Source organism: Cupressus sempervirens, chromosome 1 (assembly GCF_028749045.1).
Source record: "Cupressus sempervirens isolate cs-2001-9-10 chromosome 1, ASM2874904v1, whole genome shotgun sequence".
Classification (NCBI taxonomy): domain Eukaryota; kingdom Viridiplantae; phylum Streptophyta; class Pinopsida; order Cupressales; family Cupressaceae; genus Cupressus; species Cupressus sempervirens.
The window spans coordinates 225,309,328-225,326,331 of record NC_143118.1 but is presented as its reverse complement, the minus strand read 5'-3'; the positions used below and the strand labels follow the sequence as shown (position 1 = coordinate 225,326,331).

Here is a 17,004-nt window from a genome sequence, read left to right as displayed (position 1 = left end):
TGGTATTACATAAACCATGTACTACCTAACCCATTGACCCCACATTTAATATTGAAAAATTAATTCTTTTTCCCAATATTAAATAATTACATGAAATATTATCACAATGTTACAATACAACTCATCAAGTATATCTTAGGGGAATCTTTACATGTTATACATCCATCTAGGCGCAACATTACATAATAAAATAATATAGGATAACAATATTATGCAATGTGTGTAATAATCATTGGCTCAACATATAAGGTGAAGGAACAAGAGAAATTAGTGGCTAAGCCATCCTCCCCTATTCAAGTTAGCAATTTGAATGGCAATATGAATCCCATGGATGGCCATGAATAGGAAGCATCTCAACAAGGGGATACATTAGCCCTTTCGGTAACCAAGGTAGTTGCCTTCCCTATTGCTTCCCAGAGCAAGCCAACTCCATTGATTCTGAGGAATTTGTTCAATCCTTCTACACTACAATTTGCTATCAATGTGCTCTCTACATAGTCTTGGCTCCAGGATACCATTGATAGAAAGAAGTGGAGACATGGGGATGTCGCCCCATCAAAAGACTTGATCACACAAGTCACCTCCTCTCAGCCATAAAAGAAGACTAAGAAGTGGAAGACAATCGCTGCATTGTCTACAGATTTGGCAACTGGCCATATGCTGGTTGAGATTTCAGAGCCTCAAAAAGAGGGAAGATTTCACGAGCTCTCAAAAGATGATTGTTCACTGTGATGGTCTATTTTAGGATTGCATGAGTTTAAGTGCTAAGGAGATTTGAATTTAGATGAGTCAAAATTTATTATCGATGAAAGCTCAATCTCTAATACAAATATCATAACATTTGAAAGTCTTGATTTGACCATAGATTTCTAATATGTCTCCATAAATAATGGGCAGTGAAATGTCATTTCCTTTTACAATAGTTTTTTCATTCAACATTGTTAGACCTAGAAGTCTTTTAAAGTATATTGTAAATGGTAAATTCCTTTTAATATAGAGATGCAATAAATATTTTTTTTTCTCTCCAAAAATAGAGTATCTTTTATTCAATAACAAAGTTTTTTTTTGTTTCTTTTATACTATTTTTTATTATTAAATTTCTTCTTTGTGTTGTTGATGTTTGAATTTTACATTTGGTATAGGAGGTTTAGGAGTGTCAAGGCTTAATCATGGAAAATAATTTTCCAAGTCCATATTTCAATGGGGTTGACTATCAATGTTGGTCAGTAACTGTAAAAAAGGCGAATGTATTATTTTATTTGTCATAGGAAAAATACTATTGTATTCACTCTCTTTGAAATCTAATTAATTTTCATTAATCACGAAAAAATATTTTTAAGTAACTCAAATATTTCTAAAGTTCTTAAATTTATTTATAAATTTTGTATACTATAAAAATTATATGATTGGCTAAATTCTTTTGGTGTTATACAAGCCCTATTTTTGGAGGGTTCTCCATATTCCATTTTTTTCAATTAATTTATAGATTATATTATTTAAACATGTTTTATCACATGATTATTTAAAGATTACTGTATTTTTAGTTTATTTTGAAAACACATTACATCCATTATATGAAAATGGTTGAAAAAATAATATGAACTCACAAAAAAAATTAATAAAATGCACTTCAGATTTTTTGATTAAGAGACAACATATATATTTTTATTTTTAAATTTAAATTAATTGAATTATTTATTTGTAATTGACCTTCCATGCCTATTCAATGTACTTATTAAAAATTATAATACCATTGCTAGAGTATATTATCATTTAACAATTTTTTTTAATACACAAAACATAAAGTGCAACCTCTTATAAACAAATATATAAACATAAAGTTCAAAATTTTAAAAAATTAATTAATTATAATTCTCTTACTTTCTACAATAATTTTCTAACTACACATTCAACTAAATTGAATTTATAAAAATAAAAAATATATAACAAAATAACAACTTATATTCCATAAAGTCAAAACAAATACAATTAACTATAGCAACAAATAACATGCCACTATGTGACACTTGTTAGTGAATGATATAAAGTGTCATCAATGACATTATATATATATATATATATATATATATATATATATATATATATATATATATATATATATATATATATATATATTAGCATAGGCCAATGAGATTATTGGAAAATGTGAATTATTAAATCTAAAAAAATAGAAAATATGTAAACATTTGAAAGTCTATTTAACTATTTAAATTCTATTAGATTTGAATGGATGCAATAGTATGTAGTATCATCGCTTTAACTAACAAAACATATCTTATACATATGACCTATAGAATTATATGAACATCATATAATTTTTTCTCTGAAAATTGATTTTAGTCACTAGCAAAAATTAAAATGACCAATATAAAATAATACTATATTAATTTTTTATAGAAAATACTAACCAATTATCTTAATTAATTAGATAATAGACAAGAAAGAAATGGTCTATGTCTGAAATATAAACATAGAAACATATATACTATATGTGAAATATAAGTTTAATAGGAATATTAAGATAAACGGGTCACGTGCCAACACCACCTACTTCTACGTGACCCCAATACTTTCAGTGACTAATTAAAAAAGATTGACAACGACCCAGAGTCATCGCTGCGGCTATTCTAGACAAGCACTTAGAACATTAAAAGCTGGACTCGACTCGGACATATTAAATGGAAACGCTGTTTGGAACTCCCCTGCCGGTTAAGCCACCCTGCTTCGAGACATCAGTTGTGCCCGGATACAGCAGTGTGTACGGAACCTGTGATGGCCCGTACCTGTTCTTCAGCTTCGAATTCTTGTTCCTCTCCGACACATTCTTCTCCACGCCCGCCAGAGTTTCGGAGAATTTCCCAAATGCTTGCTCGATGCCCTCATCGTCTGTCCATTCCGGAGTCGATCCCTTCACCTGCCCCAAATACACTTCGTCCGTCGAATGCTTCGACAGAAGCTCCAACACCGCCATCACCGTTGTGGCCTGGTTCGGGTTCGACACGGTTGACAGCATAAACGCTTCCGGGTCCTTCATCATTTCCGCGTAGTCAAGGGAATGCTGCTCAGGAATGAGGCGCCTGCTCAGAGTGGGTAGATTGGGCATGTATCCTCCGTACGCATATTGCCCGAAGTTGACGGCAGCGTGGTGGGCTGATGCGATCCAAATGATGGTTGTTATTGCTTCCACCGCTTCCTCCACCGACTCCATCTGATACCATCCGCTTTCATTCTTCAGATCTCCATGCCCCACGTTCACCACCTCCTTCCACCATACCTGCACTTCCGCGTCTTCCTTGATTGCATCGTCGCTCTTGTAGTAGAGTGACACGTAATCACTCACCCATTGCTTTAGAGCAGCCCAGATCTCTAGACCGTCGACTGCATATGGGTAGTCTTCTATCACAAGCCTCACTCCGTGGGGTGCCGCTGAGTCCGTAACCGCCATCCCTCTGCAACAGGAACATCTCCAAACTTAGTATTTATTTATATTTGATACATGGCGTTTGGCAGTAGAAAATTGGAGTTAAAAGTGTACCTTTTGATTAGATCTGCGGGCAAGCCTTGTTCATTGAGTCTCCAGTTTTTATACGCTTTAGAGGACAACTCCATGGCGTATCTGGAGGGTGTGAATCCTTCTTCAATAATACCGTTTGAATTGATCAGAATCTGCCGGGCAGATTGGTTAATGTCCATGGTGTCAAAATAATGAGGGAGTAGCAATTTGTGAAGGGGGTGCATTTTGCTGAGGTGCCTGTGAGTAGCAATGACGAAAGGCTCGATGACGGCGTGTGTTCTCAGCCTGCATGAAGAATATAAAATTAATCATCGTGACATTATTTCGTCTACTCGATGTCTTTAAACAAGTATGAATACACCAAAATACTGTATTATTTCAATGTGATCTTACCAGTGGCTGATTAACTGGTGATAACCGGCATCATTAACTCTTGAGTGAGCCTTGGCGAGTAGCCAGAGAGCGCCTTCTTCACCATCTTGTGCAGGGGTGTAGACTTTTCTTTCAGCTTGGGTGAGACTGGCGGGAGGCAAACACAGCTCGATCGCGACAACCCTCAGAATTCCTTCGTCTGTGAGGAAGAAGAGAGTGCGGGAGGCATACATTTTCCGGTCATCTGATTCCTTGTTGATGCGTTCGATGTAGGGCATGTACGCATCGTAGTAGTCCAACGCAAACAGTCTTTTTCCTTCCAAAGCCTAATCAAGTCATTCACATTTTATCCAATTACGAGATTAGTCTGAGGGTCGGAATTCTTTAAGAGGATCGGATGAAATCAGGGTATGTGGATACAACATACCTGCTGCACCGTAAGGCCATCAAGGTTTTTCTCGATATGGTCTGCTGTTATAGAACTCTCTTGAGGGCCATACAGCTCGGCGTCCAAGCTGCTTGTTGGAGGAAAGCTCTGTTCCAAGTTTAAGACAAATAATTTTACTATTGGACTCGTTATTTAACTGACACTGATTAGATTAATACGAGGAGATTTCGGTTTGCTTGCCTGCAGACACTGAATGGCCATGGGATTGAGACCGGAAAGGGCTTGGCGTGCAAACTCCTCGTCTGTCTGCCAAGCATGCTCGTCAGCTGCAAGACAGAAATAAAAGTTCAAATTTTATGTTACCATTGATACATATTCGATAACTAGTACTACAATAAACCGCTTGAAATTTATTTAAATAAATGGTGGTGATCTCGCACCCTTAATGACTTGGGGAACTGTGAAATTAATGAGAGATTGGTCCTGTGTGCTGAGCAGTCCTTTCACCATTTGGAGAGGAATCAGGTCTTGGGTAAGATCCATAACATTGTTGAGAGACTTGGGGATGCCTTTGCTATAAATATCTTTCACTTCTTGCAGCGAGTGGAACTCGTCACCAAATATGGACGTGATGGTGGGTACCACCTTTTTGGCGAAGGCTCGCACCAAGTTAGCTCTGTAGTCGGACAGATTGATATGAGGGAATTTCTCGTCTGGGGGAACGTAGAATTGCGTCGTGGACAAGAGAGGCAAGCTCTCGAACTTCCGATCTGCCAAAACATAAACATTATCTTTAATTGAATCTCCAAACTAATTTAAACTCGAATCAATTAACATTACAAAAAATCCTTGAAGCTTTTTTAATATCTAGACAACCTGTTTTGCTGGGGGCACGTCCAGTTCTACATCTCCTGGGATAAGGAAGGTCCTGCGACCCGCCAAGCACCTCCCTGCGTAGATCGGCATCTTTATCTGGGTTTCCAAGATCATTGTAAAGATCGTAGTCATACACACGATCATATAACTTTCTCTCTCCGGTACCATTTCCTCGCAGCGTAGCCAGCTCTCGCTTTCTTAGTGTTTCCAGTCCGGCCGGTGTTTCATTTGGAAGATGGCTCTGAAAACACCAATTATGTTCAATATACAATGCACATTAATAATACGTCTTTACTTGGTCAGCTCTAAGCTATTATATTATTTGTTCCAAAGCAATACCTGAGTAGAAAAGAAGACCCGGTCTGTTTTGTTGAATAAGTAGTAAGGATAGATCCAGGAGTTACAGACAAAGCGAAGTGCCGGAAGTTTGCCCGGCACAGCGGAAAGAGAGAGTGATTTCAAGAAGAACTCCCTCGGATGCGCGTTCCTGACGAGCAATGCACCGGGCACTCCCAGTTCAGACTTCCATGTGAAGCTCACCGAGAATTTTGAGTCACCGGCGATGGGACCGTCCAGCGGGTTCCAACTTATCGATTCCTCCTCTCCTTTCTTTCCCAATCCTGAATCTACACCATTATAACCAGTCGTAAGTCGGATAATGTAATAAATTAATTATGCCCAAAGTGAAGAAGAGAAAAATGAGTACAGCCATTTAGATCATCCTATTAACAACTAATTATCATAAATAGATTTTACCTTGATCAATCTCGTCGCTGCTGACGAGCTGAAGAAAGACTTTCTGGCCGAGCAATTCAGAGACACTGTCTGCTATCGTGGCAGAGTAGTCTGTAACATCTGCAAGATAGGCTTTCATTAACACCACTTCTCCCTTGATTTCAAACGTCCCCACATCCCCATTTTTAGAGGTAACTGTCGGGATTGTTGGGATTTTAAGAGCAGAGATGTTATTCATCTTGGCTACAGCTGAAACCTATTCCTTACTCCAAACTCTCACTAAACCAACTCCTGAAACACTCACACTAGTTGAGATTGAGATACTCTGGCCACTCCTCACGTCTATTTATACATAGACGGGTGAGCATCAACAGTACATAATTGAAAACGGCGTCACTTCTCTTTCATATTTCATAATCACGTGGGATCGATTAATAAATACTAATAAATGCGATAATAAATTGGCCGATGTACAATATCTATGTTTTAACGTGTTTAATATGTTTTAATGTCTTTATCAGATAAGGCAAACTGAAAAAGGACTAGGTATCTTACCAAAGATTTTACCTTTCAATTTGCTAGATACACTGAATGCCGATTTTATTGATGGGTTAAAACTGAAGAGCCACCCACAGATTTTTCCGCATGTGCGGAGTGGACTACTGCCATTTGAGTAGTAATTGTCCATTTGAAAAAGGGGCCAAGTGCCCAGCTTTTATTTGTTCTAAACAAATAAAATAATAATATATTTCATTTGATGTTTTAGTGGTTGTAGGTGGCACGGAAAGATACCCACACTTTATCTACAATTTGTATGTGAAAGTTATCAGCTTTCATTTCGTTGCGCTTTTATTTGGGGTAGGTGTAGGGAGTTGAATTGATTAGGGTTAGTGATGGTAACTTTTAAATTTTAATATGTTGTATTATTGAAATATTTTATTTGATACATAAAGTTGGATAAAATAGTAAATTTATTGATCAAAATTTTACCTTTAAGGTTAAAGATATGAAAAATGAAAAATGAATTTGCAATTTATTTAAGATTTTAATGTCTTGTTATGAGGTACCCGTTATTTATAGGTTCTATGGGTTATTTTGGTTTTCAAGACATTTTATTTTTATTATTAATTTATTTATTCACTGAATTTAACTTGTGCATTTAGTATTCCATTTTTTAATAATATTTTAAGTACAATAGTTTTGCTACTATCTTATTATATTGTCGTATTTCTTTTATGACTTATTAGCTCTTGCCAAAAGTAGGTTACTATTGTATCCATTTAATTCATTTTATCAATTAAATCAACTAATCGTGAATTATTTTAAAAATTATATATAAATACTATAATCTACATCTATTTTTAAATTTACATGATTATATAAATCTCTTTTATCTTTAATTTTATTGAATGATGCTATTTTTTCGGAATGAAATCTAATTTTCTCTAACAAAAAATTATAAAAATTGTTTGTCAAATGTGTGTGCAGCTACAGGATTTATGAGATGTGTACATGTATGCAAACTCCCATACCTACATCATGTCACATTTTCCCAATGAAGCTAAAATCTACTTAACATGAAAACTCATGAGTAAGAAAGGAAAGAGAAGTCAGAATAAGCTAGCCATTGAATTTTATAATTCATTAGGGGTGAATATTTTTTATTGTATGTTTTAATGTTCGACTATGCATTGTAATTATGAGTTAGACCACTATTATATATATGTAAAATTTTATATCCCACCCATAAAATCAAATAGTAAAAATTCAATTAAAATATATTTGTAATGAATCTTTTTGTTTTCTCCTTTAATTCTTATTCTTATTTTTAAAAATAAAAATTTATCATAAATTAATTTTTTAATAAAATAATACATAAATCTTACATAACAATAAAATCTTCTATATCATGAAATTCCTTTTTAGATTTTTATTACTTCTTTCTATCCTATCCTAGAATAATGAAAAAAATTTCACTATAAGTTGTAAGAAAATTAATATGCAAATATAACAATATAGTCAATATTTAATTGACTATATCATCACATAAATTAGACAACTATTTATTATTATTTTATTTGTTAATCAATCTATTAATAGATAGAAATATTTAGTATTTGAACTATGTATGTATATATATATATATATATAATTCTTCTTCTTCTTAGTATATTGATATGTTTACTTATGACATATATTTCTATTCCTTGTCACTCTCTCATTGTATCTTTTCTAGTTTTTTTATTTTCATTTCCATCATACATCTCTACTGACCTTCTTCTATAACTATTGGCAAGAACTTTGACACATTCCATCTCTTTTTTTCATTGTAATTTTTTCAAAGGTTTATTTCGAAGGAATAACTTAATATAATGTTTATTGATGAATAGTACAATTTATGTTAAGTTTTACTTATTTTAGATCAACACCTCTCAATATACTCCTTAGTATGGATATTGACACCATTTAATCCTATTTAGAAATGTTTATGGTGTCAGTTTATTATGGTAGCATAATAACTAGATCTATCTCATTTCACCCCTTTTATCAAACTAGACTTATATAAATATGTTCCTTATCTTGAGATTTATATTTTATTATTCATGTTCAATCTTGTCAAACTTGAGCCCAATCTTAGGGGGCTTCAAGATTGATCCAAATACTAATGTTCACATTCTTCCCCTTTCCATTAACCATTGACAACTACCTTGGTGTATGTTTTCTTGTGTGACTTATCACTGTGCTAAAGTATTTAATAAAATTCATTTATGTATTAAAATGTATTCAATCTATTGTAGTTTCCCTTTCTGGTAAGAATGGTATCTATGGTGGTTGTCTTATTGCTCGACCAAGTTAGATAACAAGGAAGATTATTGCAATTATGCATATGTGGGGAAACTAGATATGTGACACAAATAAGCATTTATAAATGCATTAAAAATTCAATTTGATAACCTATTTACATCATTTTTTTAACATATTAGAAGGATGAATTGATAAATAAATCTTCTAATGTTATGGATTATAAAAGTTATTTATAATTATATATGTTGTTTATGGTTCTCTTCTAATTTCATGTAGTCCTTTAGTGTGAATTCTAATGTTACCTTACTACTTCGATTATTTGCAATTCATTTTCTTTTTACTTTAACACCAATAAGACATATCTAAATATTAGATTTAATTTTATAATAAAGTTTTTCCAACATCAACCCCTACTACTTCCATAAACATTCTCACGATGGTGGGACTAATTGTTGGGTGATGCGACGCGCTCCCCTGCCCACAGGTGGTTAATTATGTGGTGTTCCATGTTCACTAACAGTCATGGCTTTTGGTGCAACGGCAAATGGGCCCTACAATTGGTATCAGAGCCTGGTTTTGGCTTGGTCATGGGTTCAAATCTCCCCTGTGCCCACCCGACCCGCGTAAGCGCCTGGTATGCGCGTCGAGGGGGAGATTGTTGGGTGATGCGACGCGCTCCCCTGCCCACAGGTGGTTAATTATGTGGTGTTCCATGTTCACTAACAGTCATGGCTTTTGGTGCAACGGCAAATGGGCCCTACACTAATTACACATTTATGCTTTCTTCTGATCATACATAGATTTTCTCCTTATCGGTGTAGGGTTTTTGTTGAAATTTAATTATCCCGTAGGCAAAATTGTCCCTATTGTAAATCAAGTACTTCGATGTATAATGAGTTATTCGTTATATGCATGCTCACACAAGCATGATTGCTCAACAACAATTTTTAGTTAAGATTGTTTTTCTATGAGAAACATATTCTTTTGGTAAAATATTCTAGGCTAATGTATTGCTAATTTTTAGTCCACACAACCAAACAATTGGTAAGTTCCATTGCAATGAAATGCCTGAATTTAAAAAAGTTATGAATTTTAATTGAACATAATTTAAGAGAATTTTCCCAGTTGATGAAAAGTCCAATGCCATTTGAGGATTACTTCCTCTTGAACCTCATAAGTTGCACTGATGGATGAGGATTTTTCCTTAAAAAATTGTAGATTTAAGGGTTTTAGTTGTTCTTTATAGATTAATTCTTGAATATGTTTCTTTTTCTTGCACATTACTAGATAAAACAAATAGAGAAAGAATGGGGCTATAATTAGGACCCTCATCAAATTTGAACTCAAATTTTAAAAAAAAAACAATTTATCCCATGGAGAAAAATAAATACCCAAATTTTGAGTAAGTTTTAGAGAGAGAGAGAGAGATAGAAAGATGACAATTTATCCCATGGAGAAATACAAATACCCAAATTCTGTGTAAGTCTTAAAAAAAATAGAGAGAAATGAAGAAGCTTAAAGCATCAAGATCCAAAACCTTCGTAATGTCCCATCTTTAACATAGATAAAAATTCCAGCATCAATGTGGAGAAAAACTCTGCCAAATCCCTCATTTCATATGTATGCACATGAAACACATAATTTCCAAACTAGAAATAATAGTTTATGAAGAAGACATTTTTGTAGATGGTTGGCCTTGTGGTCAAGCATGTGTGCAACATGTGGAAGAATAGATAGGGCACATGAATAGTCTATAGAATGCCACGTTTCTATATTCTGGCAACATATTTAATGTTATTTGGTAGTTTTGATTTACTTAAAATTTGTTTGTTCAGATATAATTGGCACAAATTATTCATTCCAAATTTATAAATTAAAAGAAAAAACATAAAATAGACCAACAAACCATAGCAGGTCGGTTAGACAATAAGAGGGGATATATTTTTTCTTGTAATGCATAAACTTGATGCAAAAACAACACAAGATCTTGTTAATCATAATGAAACACTACAAGATTGTATTGTAGCAATGTGATTTGCAATACAAGCCAAGAGAGAGGAGATAGTCTTTATTTGTGGTGGCAATTGTCTAAGCGGCTTCTTGTAGTAGATGTTAATTCTAAAGAAGTTTGTGATTAATTGCTTTGTGCTGGTAGGTTTCAAACAACGGCCATAGAGGAAGACCAACTAGGCATCTTAGTAGATAACATATTTTTATATGAAATATTGTCAAATCTTTCCTTGCAAGATGCTTTAAGATCCCCCCTTCTCTCCACTAGATGATGATCACTCTAGACATAAACTCCCTATGTCCATTTAAGTACACAAACATCATATTGTTATAGACAACAAGAAAAATGTGTGGTCAACATCTTAAATATTTGAAGGTTTTCTAACGCTCCTTCAAAAACTAAGTTGTTTGTGGATTGCTCTCAATTGATGCAACTTGAATTAAGCTATTGTTATTTTGGTGCTATGGAAAGAGAGAATTGTTGTGGATTATCTACACTTAAGATGAACTGTCCTATATTTTTAGTGAATGTAGCAGACTTTTGTTTACTTGAAAGTTTGTCAGTTGCAAAAACAATTAGGAAAATTTCTATTGGAAAATGCAAGCCACCTTGTGTCTCCTTTTTCCTCAATGTGTTGAGTAATTTTCCCAGCCTTGAAAAATTAAGACTACTTATTTATAGTTATTTTGAAACTTGGTTATTAGCGTGCTTCAATAGATTACAATTTGTACTAGGGCACGGTGTTGTTCTAAGCATGGTTTTCCATTGAAATATTTATTCCTTCCTTTGTAAAATTCTAAGGATAAATAATTATTAAATATTAAATATTCATAATTAAAAATTTATATTAAATAATATAATAAAATTTAATTAATTAAAATTTGAAGATAATATATTTTATATATTCTATTATAGTTAAAATAAAAATGTCAAAATAAATTTAAAAAAGTTAAAAGAAAAATGTATAAAAAATTTACAAACTTAAGAAGAAAAAGAACAGTAGAAAAAATGAAAAAGAATTCAAATTAATTTTAAAAATTTTAAAATTAAATAAATATTATTTAATAATGAAAAATAATAATTCTAATTTAATTTTAAACAAATCAAACTAAATTTTGACAGTTCATCTCAGGGCAATCCAAGTCAATCTAGTGCTGATGTATGCATTCAAGATTACCATGGTGATGTATTAGCTTTCAAATCTTCTCCCCTCCCTCATGGTTCAAATAATATGGTAGAAGCACAAGCATTATTTCTCGGCTTGGTCTTGGAAAAACAAGTTGGCTTCTGCAACATTCAGGTGGAAGGGGATTCTATGGTAATAATCACTGCTTGTATTAAGAGTATCACATAATTGGAATTTGGCTTACACCCTTCAACAAGTTTGGCTCATGTTAGACTCATTTGTTAAAGTCCTTATCTCACATACCCTTTTGTGAAGGAAATGGTTTGGCTGATTATTTAGCTAACAGGGGTTGTGATGGTTTTCATCAAGAAGGTCCCCATTCCACTTGGCAATACTATTATTGATGAAGAATTTCGTAAAGTGATTACATCAGATAAAAAGGCTTGCAAGTAAGTCAGTTGATTTGACATTGAGTTCATTGTTGGTTGTAGATTTTTTGTAACGTGAGTTGTTATAGTGTATAGATCTGGGGAATTTTGTTTTGAGACGTTGATGTTGGTTTTCTTGCAGCCAATATTGTAATAGGTGAATACTTTCTAACTCATTTTATGTAATTTCAATGATGCTAGGTTTTCTTTCTTGATTCTTTCTTGGTTAAGGCTTTGAATCGAGTTTTATTAATAAAATATATATAGTGGTCAACCCACTTTTTCTTTTTTTAAAAACCTTATTAATGCAACACGATACTAAATTGTAAAATAATTTATGAAGCTTTGGTCCATTGCGTGTCATTTTTTAATATTTAATTGTATTATTTTCATATATTAGTGTGTGTGTGTGGGGGGTCAAAACAAAATAAAAATTTACAAATAAATTATAAATCTAAAATAATGATTGAAATAAAAAATTTAAATTATTAATTTATATATTTTTTAAAATTTTAGAAGTTAGAAATATTTATTCTTTAAGTTATAAAATTCTATAAAAAAATCAATGCAAAAATTATAATTATAATTTTATTTTTAAAAAATTTAATTTCAAATGAATTATCATTAATTATGGCCTACATGGTAAGGATGTAGGAGATCTAAGAAAAATGAACTCCATATCAAAAAGTTGAAAATGATCCATGATTACACAAGTTTAACAATTAGATTTTTTACCATACACTTAATTCTAGAGGTCATTTAGTTTGAATCATACTCTACAAAGACCATACGTGTCTTTCTTTTTAAAAGTTGAAAATGATCCATCATTATATAAGTTTAACAATTATAATTTTTAATTTACACTTAAAATTCTAAAGGTCATTTAGTTAGAATCATACTCTAGAAAGACCATATGTGTCTTTCTTTTCAAACCTTGCATGATGTATATCTTACCAATACAAAATGAACATACAAGATCCCACTAAAAACATCAAATGAAATATATTGTTGTTTTATTTGTTTAGAACAAATAAAAGCTTGGGCCCTTTTTCAACTTCCTATCCCTACCCCAAATAAAAATGCAAGGAAATGAAGGCCGGTAACTTTCACATACAAATTGTGGATAAAGTGGGGGTATCTTTCCATGTCACCCACAAGCATTACCATTCAATTTTAAATATCTGTGCAAGGATGATGGACCCCATCAGAAACGATTTAAATGAGCATACAAGATCCCATTGAAAACATCAAATGAAATATATTATTGTTTTATTTGTTTAGAACAAATAAAAGCTCAGCGCTTGGACCTTTTTTCAACTCCCTACACCTAATCCAAATAAAATGCAAGGAAATGAAAGCTAGTAACTTTCACATGCAAATTGTAGCTAAAGTGGAGATATCTTTTCGCGTCACCCACAAGCATTATCATTCAATTTTAAATATCTGTATGATGACGATGGACCCCATCAGAAATGTTTTAAATGAGCATACAAGATCCCACTGAAAACATCAAATGAAATGTATTATTGTTTTATTTGTTTAGAACAAATAAAAGCTCAGCGCTTGGACCCTTTTTCAACGGACCTGTCTACACACAGTTTTCACCTGCGAATAAGTAGGTAAGCTCAGTTGAAAAAATGAAATATCTATTATTCTATTATGACATCTTCGACACTAAATTAGAAAGGAAACACTTTTATTCCAAAACAGAAATGGCGGACGATCGATGGCGATGGACCCCATCAGAAACGTTTTAAATGACCAAACAAAATCATGAAAAATAGCGGACGATCACTGGCGACATGTGCGAATTGTATATTTTTTCCCTCCTCAATCATACAGACTCTGAAGATTCCTTCTTGGTCGGCAATTGAAACTCAATAATGACTGTAAATGTGAATCCGCAAGAGTTACCTATCCTCTCAGACATTTTAACGCGGATAACTTTTAAAGCTATATAAGTACCAGTGCTGGTGTCCCAATCCATCCAAACCAATTTTTCGGGTTATCTATTAGAAAGGCATTGTTTGATTTGAGAGTTAGAGGATTCTGAGCATGGCTTCTTCGAGCGATGAAGTAGTTCAAGAGGTCCCCGGAAGCTATGGCTTGCCTGTCATCGGAGCCATTGCGGATCGATTCGACTATTTCGTGAAGGAAGGAGTCGATAACTTCTTCAAGAAGCGCATTGAGAAGTATAAGAGCACCGTATTCAGAGTCAATATGCCGCCCGGTCCGCCTCTGTTTCCCGATCCCCGCGTCATAATCCTTCTCGACGCGAAGAGCTTTCCCATACTCTTCGATATCAGTAAAGTGGAGAAGAAGAACGTCTTCACTGGCGTCTACATGCCCAGCACTGACTTTACCGGCGGCTACCGTGTTCTCTCGTATTTGGACCCGTCCGAAGAAAATCACGTCAAGCTGAAGAATTTCTGCTTCCACGTACTCAAAACCAATGCAAACAAGTGGTTTCCCGAGTTCGAGCGCGCCACGGGAGAGATGTGGGCTACGCTTGACCAACAATTTGCCAAGTCCGGGAAGGTCGAATTTAACAGCGAGAATCTGCAAATGTGTTTTAATTTTCTGTGCAGGTCGGTGTTGAACAGAGATCCTGTAGAGTCGGGGCCTGCCAGTCTGGGAACGAATGGGCCCACTTATGTCCAGAAGTGGATTGGGCTTCAGCTCGCTCCCATTTCCAGCACGGGCGTGCTTCCGAAGATCTTGGAGGAGGTCACAATCCACGCGCTTCCTCTGCCGCCACTGCTTGTGCGTGGGGATTACAACAAAGTCTACGATTTCTTCCACACGTACGGAAAAGAGTTGCTGGACGCGGCGGAGGAGCAATTCGGACTAAAGCGAGACGAGGCGTGTCATAATTTGGTGTTCAACATTTGCTTCAACACCTTCGGAGGAATGTTCGTCTTTTTCCCCAGCCTCATACAACACATTGCCGCGGCGGGCAAGCAGCTGCACGCAGATCTGGCGGAAGAAGTGAGAGCCGCCATTAAAGAAAACGGAGGGCTGAACATGAGAGCGCTGGAGAGCATGGCGTTGGTGAAATCGACAGTGTATGAAACACTGAGGATCGATCCGCCCGTGCCGTTCCAGTACGGACATGCGAAAGAGGATTTGGTGGTGGAGTCGCACGATGGGAAATTTGCGGTGAAGAAGGGGGAGATGCTGGGTGGGTATCAGCCCTTCGCGACCAGAGATGCGAAGGTGTTCGACAATCCGGAGGAGTTTATTCCGCGGCGTTTTATGGGAGAGGAAGGGGAGAAATTGCTGAAATATGTGCTGTGGTCGAATGGGCCGGAGACGGAGGAGACGACGGTGCATAACAAGCAGTGTGCGGGGAAGAATTTTGTGGTGATGATATCACGGCTATTCGTGGCGCATCTGTTCGCTCATTATGACTACTTCGAGATCGACCCCTCCATAACTAGCAAAGTCGTATTTACCTCCCTGCAGAAGGCCACTTCTTAACTTGCCATATGTCAGTCTTTTTTATGTTTTTCCAGTCTTTCTGTATTCCGATGCATAATATAGTTGTGCTAATAGTCAATAATAATATTGGTGAAGGAGCTTCATCAAAGTTTCGAGCAAACTAATATTGGTGAAGGCTTTCACTTTTATTGGATTAATGTAATAGGGGGGAATGTTGGACTTATTAGATTAGTTAGGTTAGTTTCTAATAAGGGGAATGTTAGATCTGCTCGATTAATGTAATAAGGGGTAATGTTAGATTTATTACATTAATTAGGTCAGTTTCTAAGTTTAGTTTAAATAAATAAACAAGTTAAATATATAGTTGCTAGGAGTAAGTAGTTTCTGTAAGAGAAAATAAGACTATGTAAAGATGCTCAGACATCAATCTATATAACACTCAGTATCAATTCATAGAAAATTTGAATCAATAAAATAGTCATTTTATATTTTAGCTCTTTTATTTGGTATTAGAGCTTGGTACACAGACAATTTAGAGTTAACTTTGCATTCGTTATAGATGCAAGAGGAATGATTCTGGTTGGTAGAAAGAATATATGTTTCTAACAGTCCAAGGATTCAAAGAAGACAAATTCCCTATCAGCGCATTCAAGAAAATGGATTGAGGAATGGAATCATTGCCAAAGAACACTATTTGTTAACATCAAATTACTATGGGAAAGTGAAGGAGAAGCATCATTAAATTTATTTATTTTTCTCTTTCGCAATAAGATCATGAGCAATGCTACCATGTGTCTATCTAGTATTTCGTGAGATCATCAACTTGGAGGGTATGTGATGTTTCTATAATAGAGATTTTTCTTGGCCTTTCATAATTTGCAAATTACTTTGGTTCATATGCTAGTCAACTTGGAAAACCATTTCCTGCAGCATTACATGCATTTTCATTTAAAAATTTGTAAAGAGTGTTCACTTTTCTATTGTACATTTTTTAAAGTTGCTTGATTTTCTTTCAAAGCAATCAAGAAGAAAATGGATAAAATGACTACTATTGCTAAGTTTGAAAGTATTGAATCCTACACGTGGCAAATTAAGATATAGTTGCTTTTGATTGAAAAAGATCTATGGGATATTGTATGTGGGTTGGTGAAAAAGCTACAAGATTTTTTCTATAAAGAATAGAAGTAAATAGGAGGCTAGAGGCAATGGAGGTTAGAGGATTTTATCATCTCGAGCTAGCTTCTCACTCAGAGATGATTATTGCATGAGAAGCACCTATTTGTGTCC

The 17,004-nt window shown here is 34.6% G+C and overlaps 2 protein-coding genes across 2 annotated transcripts; one reads left to right on the top strand and one right to left on the bottom strand.

The window, feature by feature from the left end:
* Positions 1-2,479: 2,479 nt before the first annotated feature.
* Positions 2,480-6,223, bottom strand: LOC149576972 (putative linoleate 9S-lipoxygenase 4). Its single transcript, XM_089821331.1, has 9 exons — positions 5,928-6,223; positions 5,511-5,797; positions 5,172-5,412; positions 4,736-5,065; positions 4,536-4,621; positions 4,335-4,442; positions 3,929-4,233; positions 3,557-3,820; positions 2,480-3,470 (listed from the first exon to the last, which is right to left on the bottom strand). The coding sequence occupies exons 1-9, from the start codon at positions 6,142-6,144 to the stop codon at positions 2,696-2,698; spliced, it is 2,613 nt and encodes an 870-aa protein (XP_089677457.1). The 5' UTR covers positions 6,145-6,223; the 3' UTR covers positions 2,480-2,695.
* Positions 6,224-14,252: 8,029 nt separating this feature from the next.
* Positions 14,253-15,877, top strand: LOC149576971 (allene oxide synthase 2, chloroplastic-like). Its single transcript, XM_089821327.1, has one exon. The coding sequence runs from the start codon at positions 14,332-14,334 to the stop codon at positions 15,754-15,756; it is 1,425 nt and encodes a 474-aa protein (XP_089677453.1). The 5' UTR covers positions 14,253-14,331; the 3' UTR covers positions 15,757-15,877.
* Positions 15,878-17,004: the final 1,127 nt, after the last annotated feature.

What these genes read in the sequence shown, in the direction of transcription:
- LOC149576972 (XM_089821331.1), bottom strand. Translation starts at nt 6,144, where the DNA reads ATGAATAACATCTCTGCTCTTAAAATCCCAACAATCCCGACAGTTACC. An exon ending in GGGTCTTCTTTTCTACTCAG is followed by an intron (nt 5,413 to 5,510) that starts GTATTGCTTTGG and finishes TGGTGTTTTCAG; the next exon opens with AGCCATCTTCCAAATGAAAC. An exon ending in CCCGCAGATCTAATCAAAAG is followed by an intron (nt 3,471 to 3,556) that starts GTACACTTTTAA and finishes TTCCTGTTGCAG; the next exon opens with AGGGATGGCGGTTACGGACT.
- LOC149576971 (XM_089821327.1), top strand. Translation starts at nt 14,332, where the DNA reads ATGGCTTCTTCGAGCGATGAAGTAGTTCAAGAGGTCCCCGGAAGCTAT.